The sequence below is a fragment of the Rhinoraja longicauda genome, chromosome 4 (assembly GCF_053455715.1).
Source record: "Rhinoraja longicauda isolate Sanriku21f chromosome 4, sRhiLon1.1, whole genome shotgun sequence".
NCBI lineage: Eukaryota > Metazoa > Chordata > Chondrichthyes > Rajiformes > Arhynchobatidae > Rhinoraja > Rhinoraja longicauda.
The window spans coordinates 71,956,777-71,975,393 of record NC_135956.1 but is presented as its reverse complement, the minus strand read 5'-3'; the positions used below and the strand labels follow the sequence as shown (position 1 = coordinate 71,975,393).

The following is an 18,617-nucleotide window of genomic DNA, read 5'->3' as shown; positions in this document are numbered from 1 at the left end:
CCAAGAAAAACGCTTTCAGGAAGTGAAAACGTGCAAGTATTGAGGTAAGGAGCATGCAAGGGACAAACAGCAGTGTCCAGCCTACGGACAGACCTGGAAAGCATGCGGCAGCCGCAACCATTTTGCCAAAGTGTGCAGGAAGAGTAAAGTGCACAAAGTGGACAGCCAGACTGGCAGTGACACGAGCACCGAGTTCATCGACGGCGTCAAGCTCACAGTCAACACTGTGCAGCCTCGGGATGACGTGTACGCATCAATGCTCATCAATGGGAAGCAGGTCGACTTCCAAGTGGACAGCGGAGCGAGCGTGAACATTTTGCCGCGCAGATATTTTAACGGCGTAGACCACATACTGACCCCATATGAAGCTGATGATGTGGAATAAAACGATGATGGACGCGGAAGGAGGTTGCTGGTTAAGCTGCTCAACCACAGGACAAACCGCGAGTACTCCGTTGAGTTCATCGTTGTCAGTGATGACTTCACACCGCTGCTAGGTCTGTCGTGAAGGAGAAAGTGCATAAGGCTGAAGAAAGCTATGTAGAGGTATTCAACGGTGCACTGGGAGAGCTGCCAGCTGAAGCCCACCTGCAGACTGACGAGGAAGTGCAACCCACAGTCTTACCGCCACGACGCTTACCTCACGCGATAAAATAGAAGGTGAGGAAGGAGCTGGAGCGCATGTTAGAGCGTCACGTGATCGCACCAGTGCACGAGCCGATGAGTTGGGTCAGCCAGCTCATGGTCGCGGAGAAAAAGAATGGCGATCTCCGGGTGTGCATCGATCCACGACTGCTAAACAAAGCATTGAAGCGTGAACACTGCCCGCTTCCACTCATTGAGGACACCTTGCCAAACCTCGATCAACCGAAGATCCTCAGTAAGCTAGACATCATATCATATCATCATATCATATATATACAGCCGGAAACAGGCCTTTTCGGCCCACCAAGTCCGTGCCGCCCAGCAATCCCCGTACATTAACACTATCCTACACCCACTAGGGACAATTTTTACATTTACCCAGCCAATTAACCTACATACCCGTACGTCTTTGGAGTGTGGGAGGAAACCGAAGATCTCGGAGAAAACCCACGCAGGTCACGGGGAGAACGTACAAACTCCTTACAGTGCAGCACCCGTAGTCAGGATCGAACCTGAGTCTCCGGCGCTGCATTCGCTGTAAAGCAGCAACTCTACCGCTGCGCTACCGTGCCGCCCATGAGCTCAGCTTTCTGGCAGGTGAAGCTGGACGAAGAGTCTAGCAATCTGACGACGTTCAACACGCCTTTCAGTCGATACCGGTGGCGCCGACTGCCATTCAGTACAAGCATATCATCGGAAATCTTCCAGCGAAGATTGCACCAAGCGCTCAAAGGGTTACCTGGAGTGATCTGCATCGCAGACGGCATCCTCTTCTATGGCAAAGAAGAGGCGAGGGAAGACGCGATCATCGACCACGACTCGAAGCTCGAGCAGTTGCTTCAGCGATGTTTACATAGAAACATAGAAAATAGGTGCAAGAGCAGGCCATTCGGCCCTTCGAGCCTGCACCGCCATTCAATATGATCATGGCTGATCATCCAACTCAGTATTCCATACCTGCCTTCTCTCCATACCCCCTGATTCCTTTAGCCACAAGGGCCACATCTAACTCCCTCTTAAATATAGCCAATGAACTGGCCTCAACTACCTTCTGTGGCAGAGAATTCCACAGATTCACCACTCTCTGTGTGAAAAAAAAACCCACATCAAGCTCAACAGAGACAAGTCTGTCTTCAGAGCTACCGAGATACCCTTCTTAGGGCATGTGATCACTAGCACAGGACTGCAACCCAACCCCAAAAAGGGCGCCGATGTCGTCAACACGCCAGATAAATCACCGCACGCGAACACTTCTGCTCACGACCGCACTCCTACTCGAACCAAGAGTAGTAAAGGAACATGAATGCATGAAGCAGCGCGTGCAGCAACAGGCAGGCAATTACAACAGGTCAGCAAAAGACCTTCTCTCACCTCACGAAGGGGATACAGTGCGAATGTAACCCCTCGTGCAAGGAAAGAAGGGTTGGGAGAAACCTGTCATTACTCGCCAGCTTGACGAGCGATCATATGTGGTTCAAACCCCGTCCGGCATCTACCGACGCAATTGGGTACATCTCCGCAAGGCCAGCGAGAACCCGCTGGACGAGCTAATCGCAAGTCAACACACGAAGCAAGGCAGTAACGTCAATGACCAGAGTGCGCCAACTACCACAACTAGCACGACGCAGGCGAGGGATCAACAGCCAGCGTCTACAGAAGACAAAACGTCTACAGGGCAACCTGAAAATAAGGACATAGATAATGGACAAGTGATAAGTGACTCGGACAAACCAGTGAAAACCCGCTCAGGGCAAACTGTGAGGATGCCAAAGCATCTCAGAGACTTTGTTGCATATTGGTTTGTCAGTGACAGTTATCATGTTTGATAGTGCATATTTCTAGGTTCATAATTTAAAAGTTCATAATTGTTATAGTTATGGGAATTTTTTTGTTACGACATTCGCTGTTTATCTGACAGTTTTTCTCTTTTGAAAAAAGGGGAGATGCTGTGATATATGCTAATGTGTGTATGCTAATGTTGGGAACGTCTTAATAAAGTCCATGCATGCGCGTGAGTCCTTCTTGAAATCGTGACTCCAAACAGACAGGTTGGGAGAGTGGGCAAAGAAGTGGCAGATGGAATACAGTGTAGCAAAGTGTGGTCATGCATTTTGGTCGTAGGAATAAAGGCGTAGACTATTTTCTAAATGGGAAGTGGATTTAGAAGGTGCAAAGGGATTTGGGAGTGCTGGTGCAGGGTTCTCAAAAGGTTAATTTGCAAGTTGAATCAGTAGTAAGGAAGGGAAATGCAATGTTAGCATTTATTTCGAGAGACTAGAATATAAAAGCACTCATGGAAGATAGTACCCTTCCAATAAATAAATGTTAACAGGATGCTTGAGGGCCACAGAAATGCAAAGCGAATCAGAGAAACTCCATTTGGCTCAAAGCCCACTTAGTTTCATAGTTTTAAAACTGCATCCATGTCCCTCTTTAAGGTTAGACAATTGCAAATGTTAGAATCTTGCTTAGAACACAAAGTGCTGGAGTAACTCAGTGGAACAGGCAGCATCTCTGGAGGACATGAATAGTCATAGAGTCTTCCAGCGTGGAAACAGGCCCTTCGGCCCAACCTCCCCACACCGGCCAACATTTCCCATCTACGCTTGTCCCACCTGCCTGCATTTGGCCCATATCCCTCTAAACCTTTCCTATCCATGTACCTGTCTAAATGTTTCTGAAATGTAGCGATAGTAACTGCCTCATCTACCTCCTCTGGCAGCTAGTTCCATACACCCACCACCCTTTGCGTGATTTCTATTAAATTATTCCCCCTCAGCTTAAACCGCAGATGCTCGTTTAAATCGAAGGTAGACACAAAATGCTGGAGTAACTCAGCGGATCAGGCAGCATCCCGGGAGAGAAGGAATGGGTGACGTTTCGGGTCGAAAAGTTGAGTTATTCCAGCATTTGGTGTCGACCTTCAACATGTGTTTGATAATAGTTTACTGGAGCATTATGTATCCATTTTTGACTGGTTGCATCACAGTCTGGTTTGGCAGCTCGAACGCCTCGGAATGAAGGTGATTACAATGTGGTGGATACCATCACGGGTACTGACTTCCCCACCATTTCAGGGATATTTTGGAGGCACTTCCTCAAATAGGCAGCCACACCACCTTGATCGCACTCTCATTTCTCTGCTACATTGGGAAGAAGGCACCCGAGTCTGAAAACTGTTGGTTCAAGAATCACGTCTTCCCAACAATCATCAAGCTCTTGAACATAAACAACGAGGAGCCAAGACACCGGCCCTCAAAGACGGCCTCGAAAGTCGGCTAGGGAGAACGGATCTACCGGCTCCAGTCAGGGCAGACATCCAGAGCCTCAGCCACTGGAGGCAAATTCGATCCGCCCATCGGCCATGGAAGTCCCGATGAGGTTGAGATCAGACACCTCACCCTTCCTAGACCCCACATCTTCGGGGGGGTGGGGGGAATTTCAAGCACGCTCTTGTAATTTTGTCCGGATTAAAGGAGGGGGATCACCAGTTACCGGAATAGAGAGATAAGAGAAAGAGTGAGAGAAAGACTGGGAGCGAGAGTGAGAGAAGGAATGAAAGAGTGATAGAGAAAGAGAGAGTGAGTGAGAGGGAGTGAGAGAGAGTGAGAGAGTGAGAAAGAGTGAGAGTGTGAAAGTGAGAGTGTTAGTGAAAATTAGAGAGTGAGAGAAAATGAGAATGAGAGATAGAGAGTGAGAAAGAGAGTGTAAGTGCGAGAGAGAGAGAGACAGACAGACAGAAAGTGAGTGAGAGAGTGAGTGTGGTGAGAGTGAGAGAGGGGGTGGGTTGTGTTAAAAGCCAAGCCTGGCAGGTTGGAAATAGTGAATGGAGGATGAAGCTGAGTTACCAGAATCATTTTTAGTTCAAATGAAAAGTCATCAATCTGAAATGTTAACTGTTCCTTCTCTCCTAACACTCCTGGGCTCCTTTGGTATTTCTCCCTTTACTGGTTGGATATTTGATTTCCCGCCAGTGCGATAGGTTGCTCATGCTGGAAGGAAGCTGGGGTGCTGGGCGCACCATTTCACATCTGCTCTTCTGAAGTTCAGTGAAAAGGATGACACCAAGAAGGAAAGAACTAGCGAGCAATATTGGCAGGTTTTCTGGAAAGGAGGGGAAGTGGTTTTAATATCAGGATTTGGGTTGGCAGGAAGTCAAATTAGGAAACAGTGCAAAATGATTTTCATGACAACCAGGCAAATTTCCCACCATTAACCACTTTGGCTAACAAATGGAGTAAGCATCAGCATCCAAGTTGCTTAGCAGCTGTGGTGACATGACATAGCCGGCAAAGATACCGGTACAGTAAGATGACGGCTGTGATCTGTCCACACAGTCTGAAAGATCACTTACGAGGCACAGCACATCATTATAAATCACCAAAGAAATGTTCAGAGGGAGTATTTGCTCATGAACTCTTTCTCTTCATGGCTTTTCGACAGCACCTGCAGCTCTTGAGACGTGGAAAATAATCGCTGGTTGTTTGGAAGTTCCAGATCAGTCTTGGATTCGGTTTTTCACGGCATTATGATCTACTCTGTACCGCAGATGTACATTCCAGTAAAAGCTTGTTTCAAAGTGGCAGCACGGAGTGACATTTAACATTGCATGCCTATTAGATGGCATCTTCAAATAGATGCACAAAATTATGCGAGGAATAGATCTGGTAGATGCACAGAGTTCCCAGAGGAGTGGAATCGAGAACCAGAGGACGGTTTAAGGTGAGGGGAGGAAAGATTTAATAGGAACCTGAGGGGTACACAAAGGGTGGTGGGTGTATGGAACGAGCTGCCGGAGGAGGTAGTTTAGACATGGTACATGGATAGGACAGGTTTAGAAGGATATGGGCCAAATTCAGGCAGGCGGGACTAGTGTAGACAGGACATATTAGCCGGTGTGGACAAGTTGGGCCAAAGGGCCTGTTTCCATGTTGTAAGACTGACTCTATGACTCTAACAGAGTGTAGGAACATGGAACTACAGACACTGGCTCACCAAGCAAAGACAAAAAATGCTGCAGTACTCAGAGGGTTAGGATAACATAGATAGGTGACATTTTAGGTCAGTACCCATCCCGATCTAAAGAAGGGTCCCAACACAAAACATCACCTTTCATGTTCTCCAGGGATGCTGCCTAACCCGCTGAGTCACTCTAGCACATTGTGTCTTTCCAAGGTTTACCTCGGAGGTTTACAACCTTGCTCTGATTGAAATGAAAATGCATAAAATATTTTAACAAACAATTAAAAAATTGTATTAACTCATCAAAAACACAATTTGACTGGAAAAGAGGGCAATCTGGGAAAATTGCAATACACTAAAGCTGTAATTTGATCTAAAGCAACCATTATTAAATCTTTACGACTATGTTATATTTTCAACACTATGTTGAACTCATTTAGACTCGAGAATATATAGACCCACTTGACTGGCAGAACCCGTCCATGCCAACCAAGATGCCCCATCTAAATTAGCCCCATTTTCCTGCATTTGGTCCATATTTCTCTGAACCTTTCCTATCCATCTCTTTTAAAAGTTGTCCAAATATCATTTGGAGGATATTGGTCCAAAATATAGGTATTTCATCTTGACCCAATAACCTAGGAATTCCTCATTTTGTTTGGGTTTTCTGGATGGAATCATAAAACTCCACTCGCGAGCTACTGAGTCCATCTTTTTCCCTTGGCAACCTTGCAAAAATGTACCAAACTGCTCATAGCCTTGGACGTACGTGAGTCTATGATGAGTTTTGGACCTCACTCTGTGCCAAGGCATTCTTAGTTTAGTTTAGTTTAGAGATACAGCATGGAAACAGGCCTTTAGTCACACCGACTATCAATCACCTGTTCATGCTCGTTCCATGTTATCTCACTTTCTCATCCACTCCCTACATACTAGGAGTTTTTTTCCAGAGGCCAATTAACCTAAATACCCACATGCCTTTAAGGTATAGGAGGAAACCAGAGCACGCGGAGGAAATCCATGTGGTCACAGAACGTGCAAACTTCATACAGATAGCACCTGAGGTTCGGATCAAACCCAGTTCTCTGGCTTTGTAGGGCAGCAGCTCTACCAGCTGTGCCATGATGCCACCCTTAATTTGCAACCCCTGCTTTGAAAATAAAAGAAAGAGCAATAAAATAATTGATAACTCACTGAGACTGGTACTCAATTAAAAATGAAAAAAATATGCAAAACATATTAAGAGTCACAGAGCTCGCAGTGGCACATCCCACACCCCAAAGATGTGCAAGCTTGTAGGTTAATTGGCTTCTGTAAATTGCCCCGAGTGTGTAGAATATGAAACTAGGATAATCTAGAACAAATGCGAATGGATGATGTTAGTCGGCGTGGACTCTGTGGGCCGAAGGGCCTATTTCCAAGCTGTATCCCAAAAACTAAAACTAAAATGGAGTTAGGTACCACATCAGCCGTAATTTAACGAAGTGATAGAACAGGCTTGAAGAACTGAATGGCCTTCTCCACCCCAAGTTGCAGAACCATTACTGTGAATGAGCAAGTGGCAGTGTTTGTTTGTAAATCTGTCGCCATCAACTCCACAACTTTACAACGGAGAGTTTGTACAGCGTGAAACATATATAAATATGACAGTGTTCATTCCACGCACCTGCATCTTGAATGTACTGAAACTGTCCCGTTCTCAAATCATCAGAACTTTGTTCAGTCTTGGAAGCTTGGTGCCTGCCCACGGAGGGCGATGATTGCTGTGTGCGGTCTGGCGTCTGTGATTTGGCATCTTGCCTGAGGTAGCCTTGAAGGAGATCATGCAGCATATTCAAGCAGTTCAAATGCTCTTGGCCCCAGAATATCTAAATAGACACCAAAAAGAGTAGCACTGCTACTGATAACATGCCAGGGGACAATATACTAAACATCATAGACATAATTAAAGGAACACAAATCTCTATTGCAGTGAATTGTGGACGCAGCCCAGGTCATCACACAAACCAACCTCCCCCCTTCCATTGACTCCATTTACACCTCACGCTGCCTCGGCAAGGCCGGCTACCAGCATCATTAAGGATGAGTCGCACTCCCTCTTCTCCCCTCTTCCATCAGGCAAAAGTTATAGAAGTACGAACACCTTCAGATTCTAACTGACCCATCCTACCAACAACTTGAGAGCAGTCCTAAGTTACTATCTACATCATTGGATGCCCTCGGAATAACATTACTCAGACTTTACTGGACTTTATCTTGCACTAAACGTTATTCCCTTTATCATGTATCTGTACACTGTGGATGGTTCAATTGTAATCATGTTCTGTCTTTCCCTTGACTTGTTAGCACGCAACAAAGGCTTTTCACTTTACCTTGGTACATGTGACAATAACCTAAACTAAACTAAATTGATGAACCAGTCTGGTGGAACCATTTTTCTGACTTTGAATAAAAGTTTCATTGGGATTACTGGAGTACTGAACATTGAAATATTGGGGGTAGACACAAAATGCTGGAGTAACTCAGCGGGACAGACAGCATCTCTGGAGAGAAGGAATGGGTGACGTTTCGGGTCGAGACACATCAGTCTGAAGAAGGGTCCCGACCCAAAATGTCACCCATTCCTTCTCTCCAGAGATAAGGCCTGTCCTGCTGAGTTACTCCAGCATTTAAACCAGCATCTGCAGTTCTTTCCTACACATTGAAATATTGCGCGCAGTAAACCATCTCCTCTCCTTCGCATCTTCCTAGCTCTCTCCCCACCCAGATCTTTCATTGCATACCCCTTGTCCCCGTCATTCAGTTCAATAGACAATAGACAATAGGTGCAGGAGGAGGCCATTCGGCCCTTGGATGTGATCATGGCTGATCATTCTCAATCAGTACCCCGTCCCTGCCTTCTCCCCATACCCCCTGACTCCGCTATCCTTAAGAGCTATATCTAGCTCTCTCTTGAATGCATTCAGAGAATTGGCCTCCACTGCCTTCTGAGGCAGAGTTCCTTTCCTTTTTTCCATCTGCTCATCACCAACCCCTCCCTACTTCCAGATCCCCTATTTTTCTTTGTTCCTCCCACACCTCCCCCTTTCTTGTCTGCCCACCATCCCTCCTTGTTTCTACATTTCAGTCCCCATTTTCCTTTCTTATCAGATCCCACTATTTTCACCCTTTTGCTTTCTCCACATCTCTTCCAACCTTAGTTACCATCACCACCATTTTCTCTCCCACTTGACTCATTTGCCAAGCTTTTCACTGTACTTCTGCACACAAGACAAAAATAAACCTAAACCTACTGTTCCCACTGGGTCCTCTCATCCGCAATGTTCCCATCCGCCTACTCTACCTTCCTTATTTGGTTTCATGCTCCACCTTCTGTTCTTATCAGATTCCATGACTTGCGGCCCTTTGTTGCCGCCACCTATAGTCTCCCAGACCCTGTCGTTATTTCCATCCTTCCCTGCCCCATCTGACTCCATTTGCCAATCATAAGAGTCATAGCATCATGCAGTGTGGAAACAGGCCCTTCGTCCCAACTTACTCACACCAATCAACGTCTCATTTACACCAGTCCCACCTGCCTGTGTTTGGTCCATATATCTCTCTAAACCTATCCCATCCATGTACCTGTCTAAATGTTTCTTAGACATTGCGATAGTACCTATCTCAACTACCTCATCCGGCTCCCCTGACACCCTTTGTGTAAAAAAGTTACCCCTCGGGTTCCTATTATATCTTCCCCCCCCTCACCTAAAACCTATATCCACTGGTTCTCGATTCCCCTCCTCTGGGCAAAAGACTGTGCATTCACCCGATCTATTCCTCTCTCGATTTTGTACACTTCTTTAAGATGAGGAATTCTCTGCCTCAGAAGGCAGTGGAGACCGATTCACTGGATGCATTCATAAGAGAGTTAGATAGAGCTCTTAGGGCTAGCAGAATCAAGGGATATGGGGAGAAGGCAGGAATGGGGTCCTGATTGTGGGTGATCAGCCATGATCACATTGAATGGCGGTGCTGGCTTGTGGGGCCGAATGGCCTACTCCTGCACCTATTGTCTATGTATCTATGACCCCTAATCCTACTGTACTCCAAGGAGTAGAGTCCTAGCCTGCTCAACCACTCCCTATACCTCAGGCACTTGAGTCCTGGTAACATCCTCATAAATCTTCTTGGCACCCTTTCCAGCTTGTCACAATCTTTCCTATAACATGGTGCCTAAAATTGAACACAATACTCTAAATGTGGCCTCTCCAACTTCTTATGTAACTGCAACATGACCCCACAACTCCTATACTCAATACTCTGACTGTTGAAGGCCAAAGTGCTGAAAGTCTTTTTAACCACTCTATCTACCTGCGACAACACTTTCAAGGAACTATGCACCTGCACTCCAAGATCCCTCTGCTCTACACTTCCCACAGCCCGACCATTCACTGTGTAGGTCCTGCCCATGTTGGACTTGCCAAAATGCAATACCTCACATTTCTCCGTATTAAATTCCATCAACCATTCCTCAGCCCACCTGCCCAACCGATCAAGATCCCGCAGCAATTTTTGACAACCATCTTCTCTAACCCATCCTCATCTGGATCCACAATATGAAACCTAAACCTAAATCCTGCTGGATTTGGGTGGCCTTGAAAGTGTAGATCACCAGTGCCAGCACTTTCATTGCCAAAGCCTCAACTTAATTTCCAAGGGTCCTTGCACGAACTTGTGTCCTCATCTTGAGGCCAACATCTTGTGTGGTCAAGTCCTGATTACTCAGTGTCAACTGGGGTGGAGCACTGTATGATAATGTTTGATTCAAGCCTAGCCAAACAATTGCTGTGCACTCAACTCAATGGCCAAAAGCAATACTCAGACGTGCTCAAGCCAAACAATAACACGGTGGGATACAGCAAGGCTATCTGGTGAAGACTTCTCCTCAGATAAGGAGCAACTTCTTTTGAGAAGAAAAATCATCTTATCCTGCTTGCAGAAGAACACAAGAATAGGACGGCACAGAGGCGCAGCTAGACACAAAACGCTGAAGTAACTCAGCGGGTCAGGCAGCATCTCTGGAGAAAAGGAATAGGTGACGTTTCGGGTCGAGACCTTTCTTCAGACTGAAAAAGGGTCTTGACCTGAAACGTCACCTATTCCCTTTCTCCAGAGATGCTGCCTGACCCGCTGAGTTACTCCAGCTTTATGTGTCTATCTTTGGTTTAATCCAGCATCTGCAGCTCCTTCCTACACGGTGGTGTAGCTGGTAGCTGTTCAACTGAAAAGTCATCATTCTGAATTATTTACTGTTTCTTCTCCATAAGTGACACAGTTGGTAGAGCTGTTCAACACAGCGCCAGAGACTCTGGTTCGACTGTGAACTCGGGTGCTCCACATGATCTGTGTGGAGTTTGCACGTTCCCCCTGTGACCATGTGGGTTTCCTCCGAATGCTCCGGTTTCTCTCCACTTCCCAAAGAAGTGTGGGTTTGCAGGTTAATTGGCCTCTGTACAATTGCCCTAGTCTGTCCGGAGTGGATGGGAAAGTGGGATAACATAGAACTCATGTGAATGGGTGATCGATGGTCGGCTTGGACTCGGTGGGCTGAAGGGTCTGTTTTAATGCTTTATCCCTAAAAACTAATTTATAAAACAGAAAGAACAAACACATCCTGAATAGCAGAAGTCTTAACTCGCCTTCTTACACCACCAAATTTAACCAGCAACCCTGGAGATTTTCCACTAATGCAGACAACCTTTAAAAATGTCATCAAGGTTCATAAGTTATAGGGGCAGAATTAGGCTGTTAAGTCTACTCCGCCATTCAATCATGGCTGATCTATCTCTCCCTCTCAACCCCATTCTCCTGCCTTCTCCCCATAACCCCTGACACCCATACTAATCAAGAATCTCGCAATCTCTGCCTTAAAAATATCCATTGACGGCCTCCACAGCCTTCTGTGGCAATGAATTCCACAGATTCACCACCTGCTGACGAAAACAATTCCTCCTCGTCTCCTTTCTAAAGGCACGTCCTTTTATTCTGAGGCTATCGTCTCTGGTCCTCGACATTCCCACTAGTAGAAACCTCCTCTCCACATCCACTCTATACAGGCCCTTCACTATTCAGTGAGTATCAATGTGCTCCCCCTATGGTTCTAAGGTGGGAAGTTGGTTAGGTACCTTAAACACAGCAAGCTCCAACTACAAAGCCGTGAGATTGATCAGGGAATGTTTTTTAAAAATATATATTCATTTTGCAGGATCAGAGTGTCTCTGGCCAGGCCTGTATTTATTGCCCACTATTCTGGTTGTCAGCATTGTTAGAATGGGAGGTCTATGATTTAGACCCAGCACAATGAAGAAATGGTGAGACAGTTGCAAGCGATCTGAAAGAAGGAAGTGGAGGTGTTACATGAGTGTGAAGTCCGAGCTCCTCTCGGCGGTAAAGGTCAAAGCCTGTTCCTGCACTGTACTGTTCAATGTTCTACGTACAGCCAAAACGTATGGTCTTTGCTGTATCTACTTATTCCAGCTGCTTTTTGGCATAAAGTGAAACAAACTGAATTGGATGAAGATAGCTTCTGGATATCCTCTGGTGAGGATCCCAGGAAATTACTGAGATTCTTCAGTTCTGGCTGAATCTATTTTCCATGAAGTTGGCTGACAGTAAATACTGGTGTGGTCGCAAGCATGTAACTTCTTTGAAATAGTGTTCTAGGATTTGGTATTTTCCTCTCAGTGATCAACAGTGTCTCTGTTTAATGTCTCATAGTGAAACTTAACAATGGACCACACAATATCTTCCCAGTGTAATAACCTACATTTTTTTGCTCAAGGTTGTGAAACTATAACCTTCGGACTCGGACCAGTAGTTTACCTACTATGCACAGCTAACTCAAAGGGCAATCAGAATGACTTCAGTTTAGTTTAGTTTAGTTTCGAGTGTGGAATCAGACCCTTCGGCCGACCGAGTCTCCCCGACCAGTGTTCCCCGCACACTAACACTATCCTAGCCACACTAGGGACAATTTACAATTTTACCAAGCCAACTAATCTACAAACCAGTACATCTTTGGAGTGTGGGAGGAAACCGGAAATCCAGGAGAAAACCCACGCAGGTCACGGGGAGAACGTACAAACTCCGTACAGACAGCAGCTGTAGTCAGGATCGAACTTGGGTCTCTGGCACTGTGAGGCAGCAACTCTACCGCTGCGCCACCGCAAACACTGGTTTAAAGAAACCTTTTATCTACCCTGCATCTAGAAATCTGTGAATTAATAAAATTCTGATGTGATATTCCTCCATAATTTATGTCATTCTTCAATACTAGTCAAGATAGAGATGCCAAGGATCATGTAAAAACAGGGTTTCTGTGTTCGCTGTGTGATCTTCGTTGCAGAATAAAAATTATAACACCCTATTCATTCCATCAGCTCCTCTCCAAAATTTATATTATATCTCTATTACTATGAAAACAAAATATTTATCAATTTAGGTCCAATACTTATGATATTGGTTGTTTCATTTTATTGCCCCCACACTTTTGTTTGTTTTACTCTGAACCATTTTAGAAGTTTAGTACTCATGCAAAAAAAATCAACTTCAATGGCAAGTGTGTTGAGTTTTACCAGATAACCTTGATCAGGTTACAAAGGTGCTCTCTGCTTGATTTAGAGAGCTGGAAATAAAAGCCTTTTGGGTCAGCCGAAGAACAGACTCATTAAAGCCAGACTCTGCCAGACACCGCTGCCACCCACACAAACCTGGATCAGTCCGGCCTTCACATCAGCCAGCACTTTTGGGACGGAGTGAATAGGGTCAGGGCTGCCGCTGTGCATGCACCACTTAGCTTCCAGTTGCACAGAGCAGCAGAATGGGCCAATTAATGCCTTGTTCCTGTCGTTGAGGCACGTCTTTATGAGCAGATCCTTCAGTTGGAGTGTAAATGTGGCACCCGCGATCGTTCCTTCAACAGAGGAAGAAAGGCACATCAGATTTATTCTCTCCCGCACAACTGCGCAATAAATTAAGTAGTGCAAGGCTAAAAGAAACATTTGTCTTAGCCTTCATTCTTTCTGCAGTTCTTATGAATCAGTTCTCTGATCTTTACATCTGTACGTAGTTAATACAGGATGCCAACTCCTAAGCAGCATTATGAACAAACTGCTGAAGCAACTGAACTCTCCGCAGTAATTTATGGAACCCAATATATTTTGCTGACTGACTGATCTGCCTTGTAAAGGAAATATAACATGTACTTTTGTGTTCGCCCCAATAGTCCACAAACTTGAATATTTCCAAACTCATGCTATAAATCGGCTTATGAAAAAAAAAATTACCAGCTTAGAGTCATAGTCAGAGTCTTGCACTGTGGAAATGGCTATCTTGCCCAACCGGCCAACGTTCCATCTACACAAGTCCCACCTGCGTACATTTGGCCCATATCCCTCTAAACCTGTCCTATCCGTGTACCTGTCTAAATGTTTTGATGGTACCTGCCTCAACTACCTCCATTGGCTGCTCCGTTCCATACAACCACCACTCTTTGCATGAGATAGTTTCCCCTCAGGTTCCTATTAAATCTTTCCCCCCTCACCTTAAACCTATGTTCTCTGGCTCTCGAATGCCCTACTCTGGGCAAGACTCTGTGCGTCTACCCGATCTATTCCTCTCATGATTTTATACACAGCTTCCTCAAGGGGCAGAGGCATAAAACACACCTTACATGTTGCTCTTGCAGATGCTGACTAGAATAAATTGAGCTCTGGAGATGGTACTTAAGGTGTATGTAGCTGTCCCTACCTCTCTAAAGCAGCAACATGAAAACATTTACCATATGATTTAAGGGGTATTAGGCTTTAGTCCAAAGTAAACGATGGGAACAATGTGTAGGAAGGAGCTGCAAATTATGGTTTACACCGAAGTTGTAAAGCTACAGAAATGTTGAGGCAGTTACTATCGCAACGTTTAAGGAACATTTAGACAGGTGCATGTTTAGGACAGGTTTACAGGGATATGGGACAAACGCAGGCAAGTGGGATGAGTGTAGATGGGACATGTTGGTCGGTGAGAGAAAGTTGAGATGAAGGGCTGTTTCCACACTGTAATATTCTATGACTTTATAGCACAAAATGCTGGAATAACTCAGCGGGTCAGGCAGCATCTCTGGAGAAAAGGAATAGGTGGCATTTCAGGCTCAGTCCCTTCTTCAGACCATCGACTGAAATTCTGAATCTCATTCAGATTTTCTCCGACACTCCTTCAACAGGAGTGCGTGAAAATAAATTGTGTGCGTCGCAGGGTTAAGTGATTGCGTGTAATCTCTAACAGTGACCAGTCACAGCAAAATGCCGTTTGGGGTTACAGGTTTTGACTGCTGAACAGAGCTGCAAACAAATGTGTGTAGCTTTGCAGAGCAGCATGTATTCCTTTGCAGAGGCAATATCATTTAGTCAGCAATAAGTGCACAGAGTGATCGTAAGCAGACGAGATCCGTGTGCATGTCATTTATAACCTTTCCTGTTAACATCATTACTATATTGACTGCTGGAAGGCCATATTTGTTGCCTTCACTTCAAACACAAAGATGCGGGCACATTTATTATTTTAATCCATCACAGTACTTATTTTCACTTTATTGGGGCACCGCGGTGTTCTTTTACACATCATTTCTGTAGCTTTTAATTAAATTTTATGGCTTCAGCCAAGAATCCTGGATGTTTTGTGTCTAACTAGGTTCAGGCAGAGTTCAGGTCAGAGATGAATCAGAAGAAAACACAGAGATGGTTATCAATTTATATGATCTCATCTGGCTAAATCACAGAGAAGGCAGGTAAATAACTCAGGACTGAAGAAGTAACAGACCAAGCCACAGCTTTGACAATAACTAATTCCTCTAATAAACCACCGTTAAAAATTACAAATTTGAAAAATGGTGCGATTCCTTTAAAACTTAAATGATTGAAGAGAAAAAAAGAAGCAACTGCAGGAACGGTATCTGATCTTGTAGCTCCACTAATCTTCACTTTAATTCCTCAGTGATTTTTTTTTAAACAATACACAAGACATCAGGCTTAATTTTCATGCTCCCTTGCATTTGTTATACTTATTTGAATTCTGCAGGACTGATCAGTGTTAAAATTTTACCACAGCCCACTTCGGGAGACGTCAGGCCACTGTGAGTTCACAATTTATTGCAGGGTTCTAGCTCGTGGATTAGGTGATGGCTTGTTTCTTCAACATTACACATCTGTTCTTTCCTCCTACATTTTACTTTCTGTGGATTTCAAGCACACCTCAGCAGCAGGCGAACAACACTGACAGGAATTAAGATTCTGCTGCTTTTTGTATTATCGCAAGATTCGGTGAACGAAGCCCGGTGTCAGCTAAATACTTTTACTTCGTCTTTTCAGAGAGTGGGGGGATATGTTGCAATGACGTTCAAAATCCCAGTTGTTACAAAGGCCAAAATGGTCGTAACTTTTCACTTGAGTGCTGGGAAGAGAGAGGATTTAAGCTACTTGTGACAAGGTGTCAAATGTGACAAAATCAAGGTACCCACACCCAATATTCCAGCAACAGTTGCAGGGGAAATTTTAATGGTGATTTGTATTCATCTCTACAAACTACACTTAGCTTCAATCCCCCGTGGTCTCCTTAATGTTTAATTTGTCCGCTGGCTTACACTGACAAAAGAATTTATTTCCTGTGGTGCGTACAGTTGTAAACGTTTAAGCTGCTTTGTGGAGGCACAAACCTTTTGATTCTGTCTAATGCAACTCCCATGCATTGTGGATGATTCAGTACCAAACGCCGAACAGTACAATCCATTAACATTGAAGTGAGTTTAAGATTGTTTGGTGTTCATCTCCTAAAGATTCACGAGGTGGATATGATATAAAGAAGCCAGACCAACAGGGCTTCTAGACTAACAAGACAAAGGGGGCTTCACTACTGGGTGGCACGGTGGCGCGGCGGTAGAGCTGCTGCCTCACAGCGCCAGAGACCTGCATTCGATCTTGACTATGGGTGCTGGCTGTGCAGAGTTTGTACGTTCTCCTTGTGACTGCGCAGTTTTTCTCTGGGTGTTTTGGTTAAAACCCAATATTAAATCACGGTAACCCAACTACCACAGATATTGGAAATGTGAAATTAAAACAGAATTTTCTGTAAAATATTCTGCAGATCAGGCAGTATCTGGAGAGAGTGAAGTAGAGTTAATATCTCAGGCATAAAGATCCTTGACCTGAAAGTTTTAACTCTAATCTTATTCTTTATATTGAACATACAGGAACAGGAACAGACCCTCAAAACACAAGGACATTCGTTTAGAATGGAGATGAGGAGGAATTTCTTTAGCCAGAAGGGTGTTGAATCTGTGGAATTCATTGCCACAGACGACAGTGGGAGGAGGCTGAGACATTGGATATTTTAGAGCGGAGATCGACACGGTCTCGATTAGTAAGGGCGTCAATGGTTACAAGGTGAAGGCAGGAGAATGGCGTTTAGAGGGAAATATAGATCAGCCATGATTGAATAGCAGGGTCGACTCGATGGGCCGAATGGTGTAATTCTGCTCTTATATCTTATGGCCCATTGACCCACAATGTCTGTGCCGGACAACATCTGTGCTGAACATGATGCCAAGATAAACTAATCTCATCTGCCTGCACATGATCCATATACCTCCATATCCACGCATATCTAAAAGCCTCTTAAACGTTTCTGCCTCCACCACCACCCCTGGCAGCACATTCCAGGCACCCAGCATCCTCTGTGTACAATCCTGCCCTGCATATATTTCCATTGTTTTGTCCCTCTCACTTTAAAGCAAGGCAATAAATGTTGCTTCAACAGCTGAGTAATTCTTGTATTTTGAGTTTAAATTGAAAACAAGTCATCCTATAGGTTAAACGCTTTATTTCTTTTTCCCCACCTAGCAATGGACGAAATTGAACCTAAACTGGCGGCACGGTGGAACAGTGGTAGAGTTGCTGCCTTACAGTGCCTGAAACCTGGGTTAGATCCTAACCACTGTTTGGAGTTTGCATGTTCTTCCCGTGACCTGCGTGGGTTTTCTCTGGGTGCTCCAGTTTCCTCCCACACACCGAAGATGTACAGGTTTGTAGGTAAATTGGCTCGGTAAAATTGTAAATGATCCCTAGTATGTATGCGACAGTGTTTGTGTGCGGGGATCGCTGGTCGGCATGGACTCGGTGGGCCAAAGGGCCTGTTTCCGCACTGTATCTCCAAACTAAACTAAACTAACAGAGTTGCATTTTCTCACCATGAGGTTTAGTTGTCAACTTGCCACATTCGATCACCATGATGTCACCTGGAACAATGGGCACTGTGGGAACTCACCTGTGGGTTTGGGGTCTGCTTTTATGTTGAGGACACCTTTTAGACTGGAAAGCGAGGCCAGAAGGCTAGGCCTGCTGGGATGAGGTAATGTCTCCATGACGACCACAATCTGAAAGGTGCGGATGGAACATTTCTGGAAGAAGGGCACGGCTTTCCAACTGCTTCCTTGACCGAATGTTCTTTCACCGAGGGATTTAGGTTCATTCCTCATTCCAAATGTTGATGTAAACATCTCCTCTTTATTGTCAACCCTTTTGGGGGAGGCTGCAGTCTTGGAGGCGATTTCATGTCGATATCTCGGCAGGATCTTCTTGACGAAATTTGTTACTTGATCCAATTTGACTAGACTTAAGTTTACTTTCCAAGGGCGTGATAAATCCAAGTAAACTTCAGCTGTTGGGGAAAAAAAACATTATATTTAACAAAAGAAAAATCACTTAAGTTAAAAGTTAAGAAAGACTGACATTCATGTCAAAGCAAAGGAGTTTAGAGATACAGCATGGAAACAGGCCCTTCGGCCCACTGAGTCCACTTCAACTCCTTTGCTTTGACATGAATGTCAGTCTATCAATCACCCCTTCACACACTAGTTCTACGTTTTCACACTACTTTCTCATCAATGCCCTACACACCAGGGGTAACTTACAGAGGCCAATTAA

General features: G+C 44.8%; 1 protein-coding gene across 5 annotated transcripts in view; it reads right to left on the bottom strand.

Moving 5' to 3' along the window:
* The window catches only part of vps13b (vacuolar protein sorting 13 homolog B), a 752,723-nt gene that overhangs the window by 127,951 nt on the left and 606,155 nt on the right, over positions 1–18,617 (bottom strand). For all 5 annotated transcript variants that reach the window (XR_013547184.1, XM_078398050.1, XM_078398047.1 and 2 more), the window contains exons 36-38: positions 17,959–18,351; positions 13,359–13,561; positions 7,274–7,475 (exon numbers count right to left, since the gene is read on the bottom strand). Coding sequence is in view for 4 of the 5 variants with exons in the window: in XM_078398050.1 (XP_078254176.1) it covers positions 7,274–7,475; positions 13,359–13,561; positions 17,959–18,351 (798 nt within the window). In the remaining variant the exon portion in view is untranslated. The remainder of the gene's footprint in view (positions 1–7,273; positions 7,476–13,358; positions 13,562–17,958; positions 18,352–18,617) is intronic.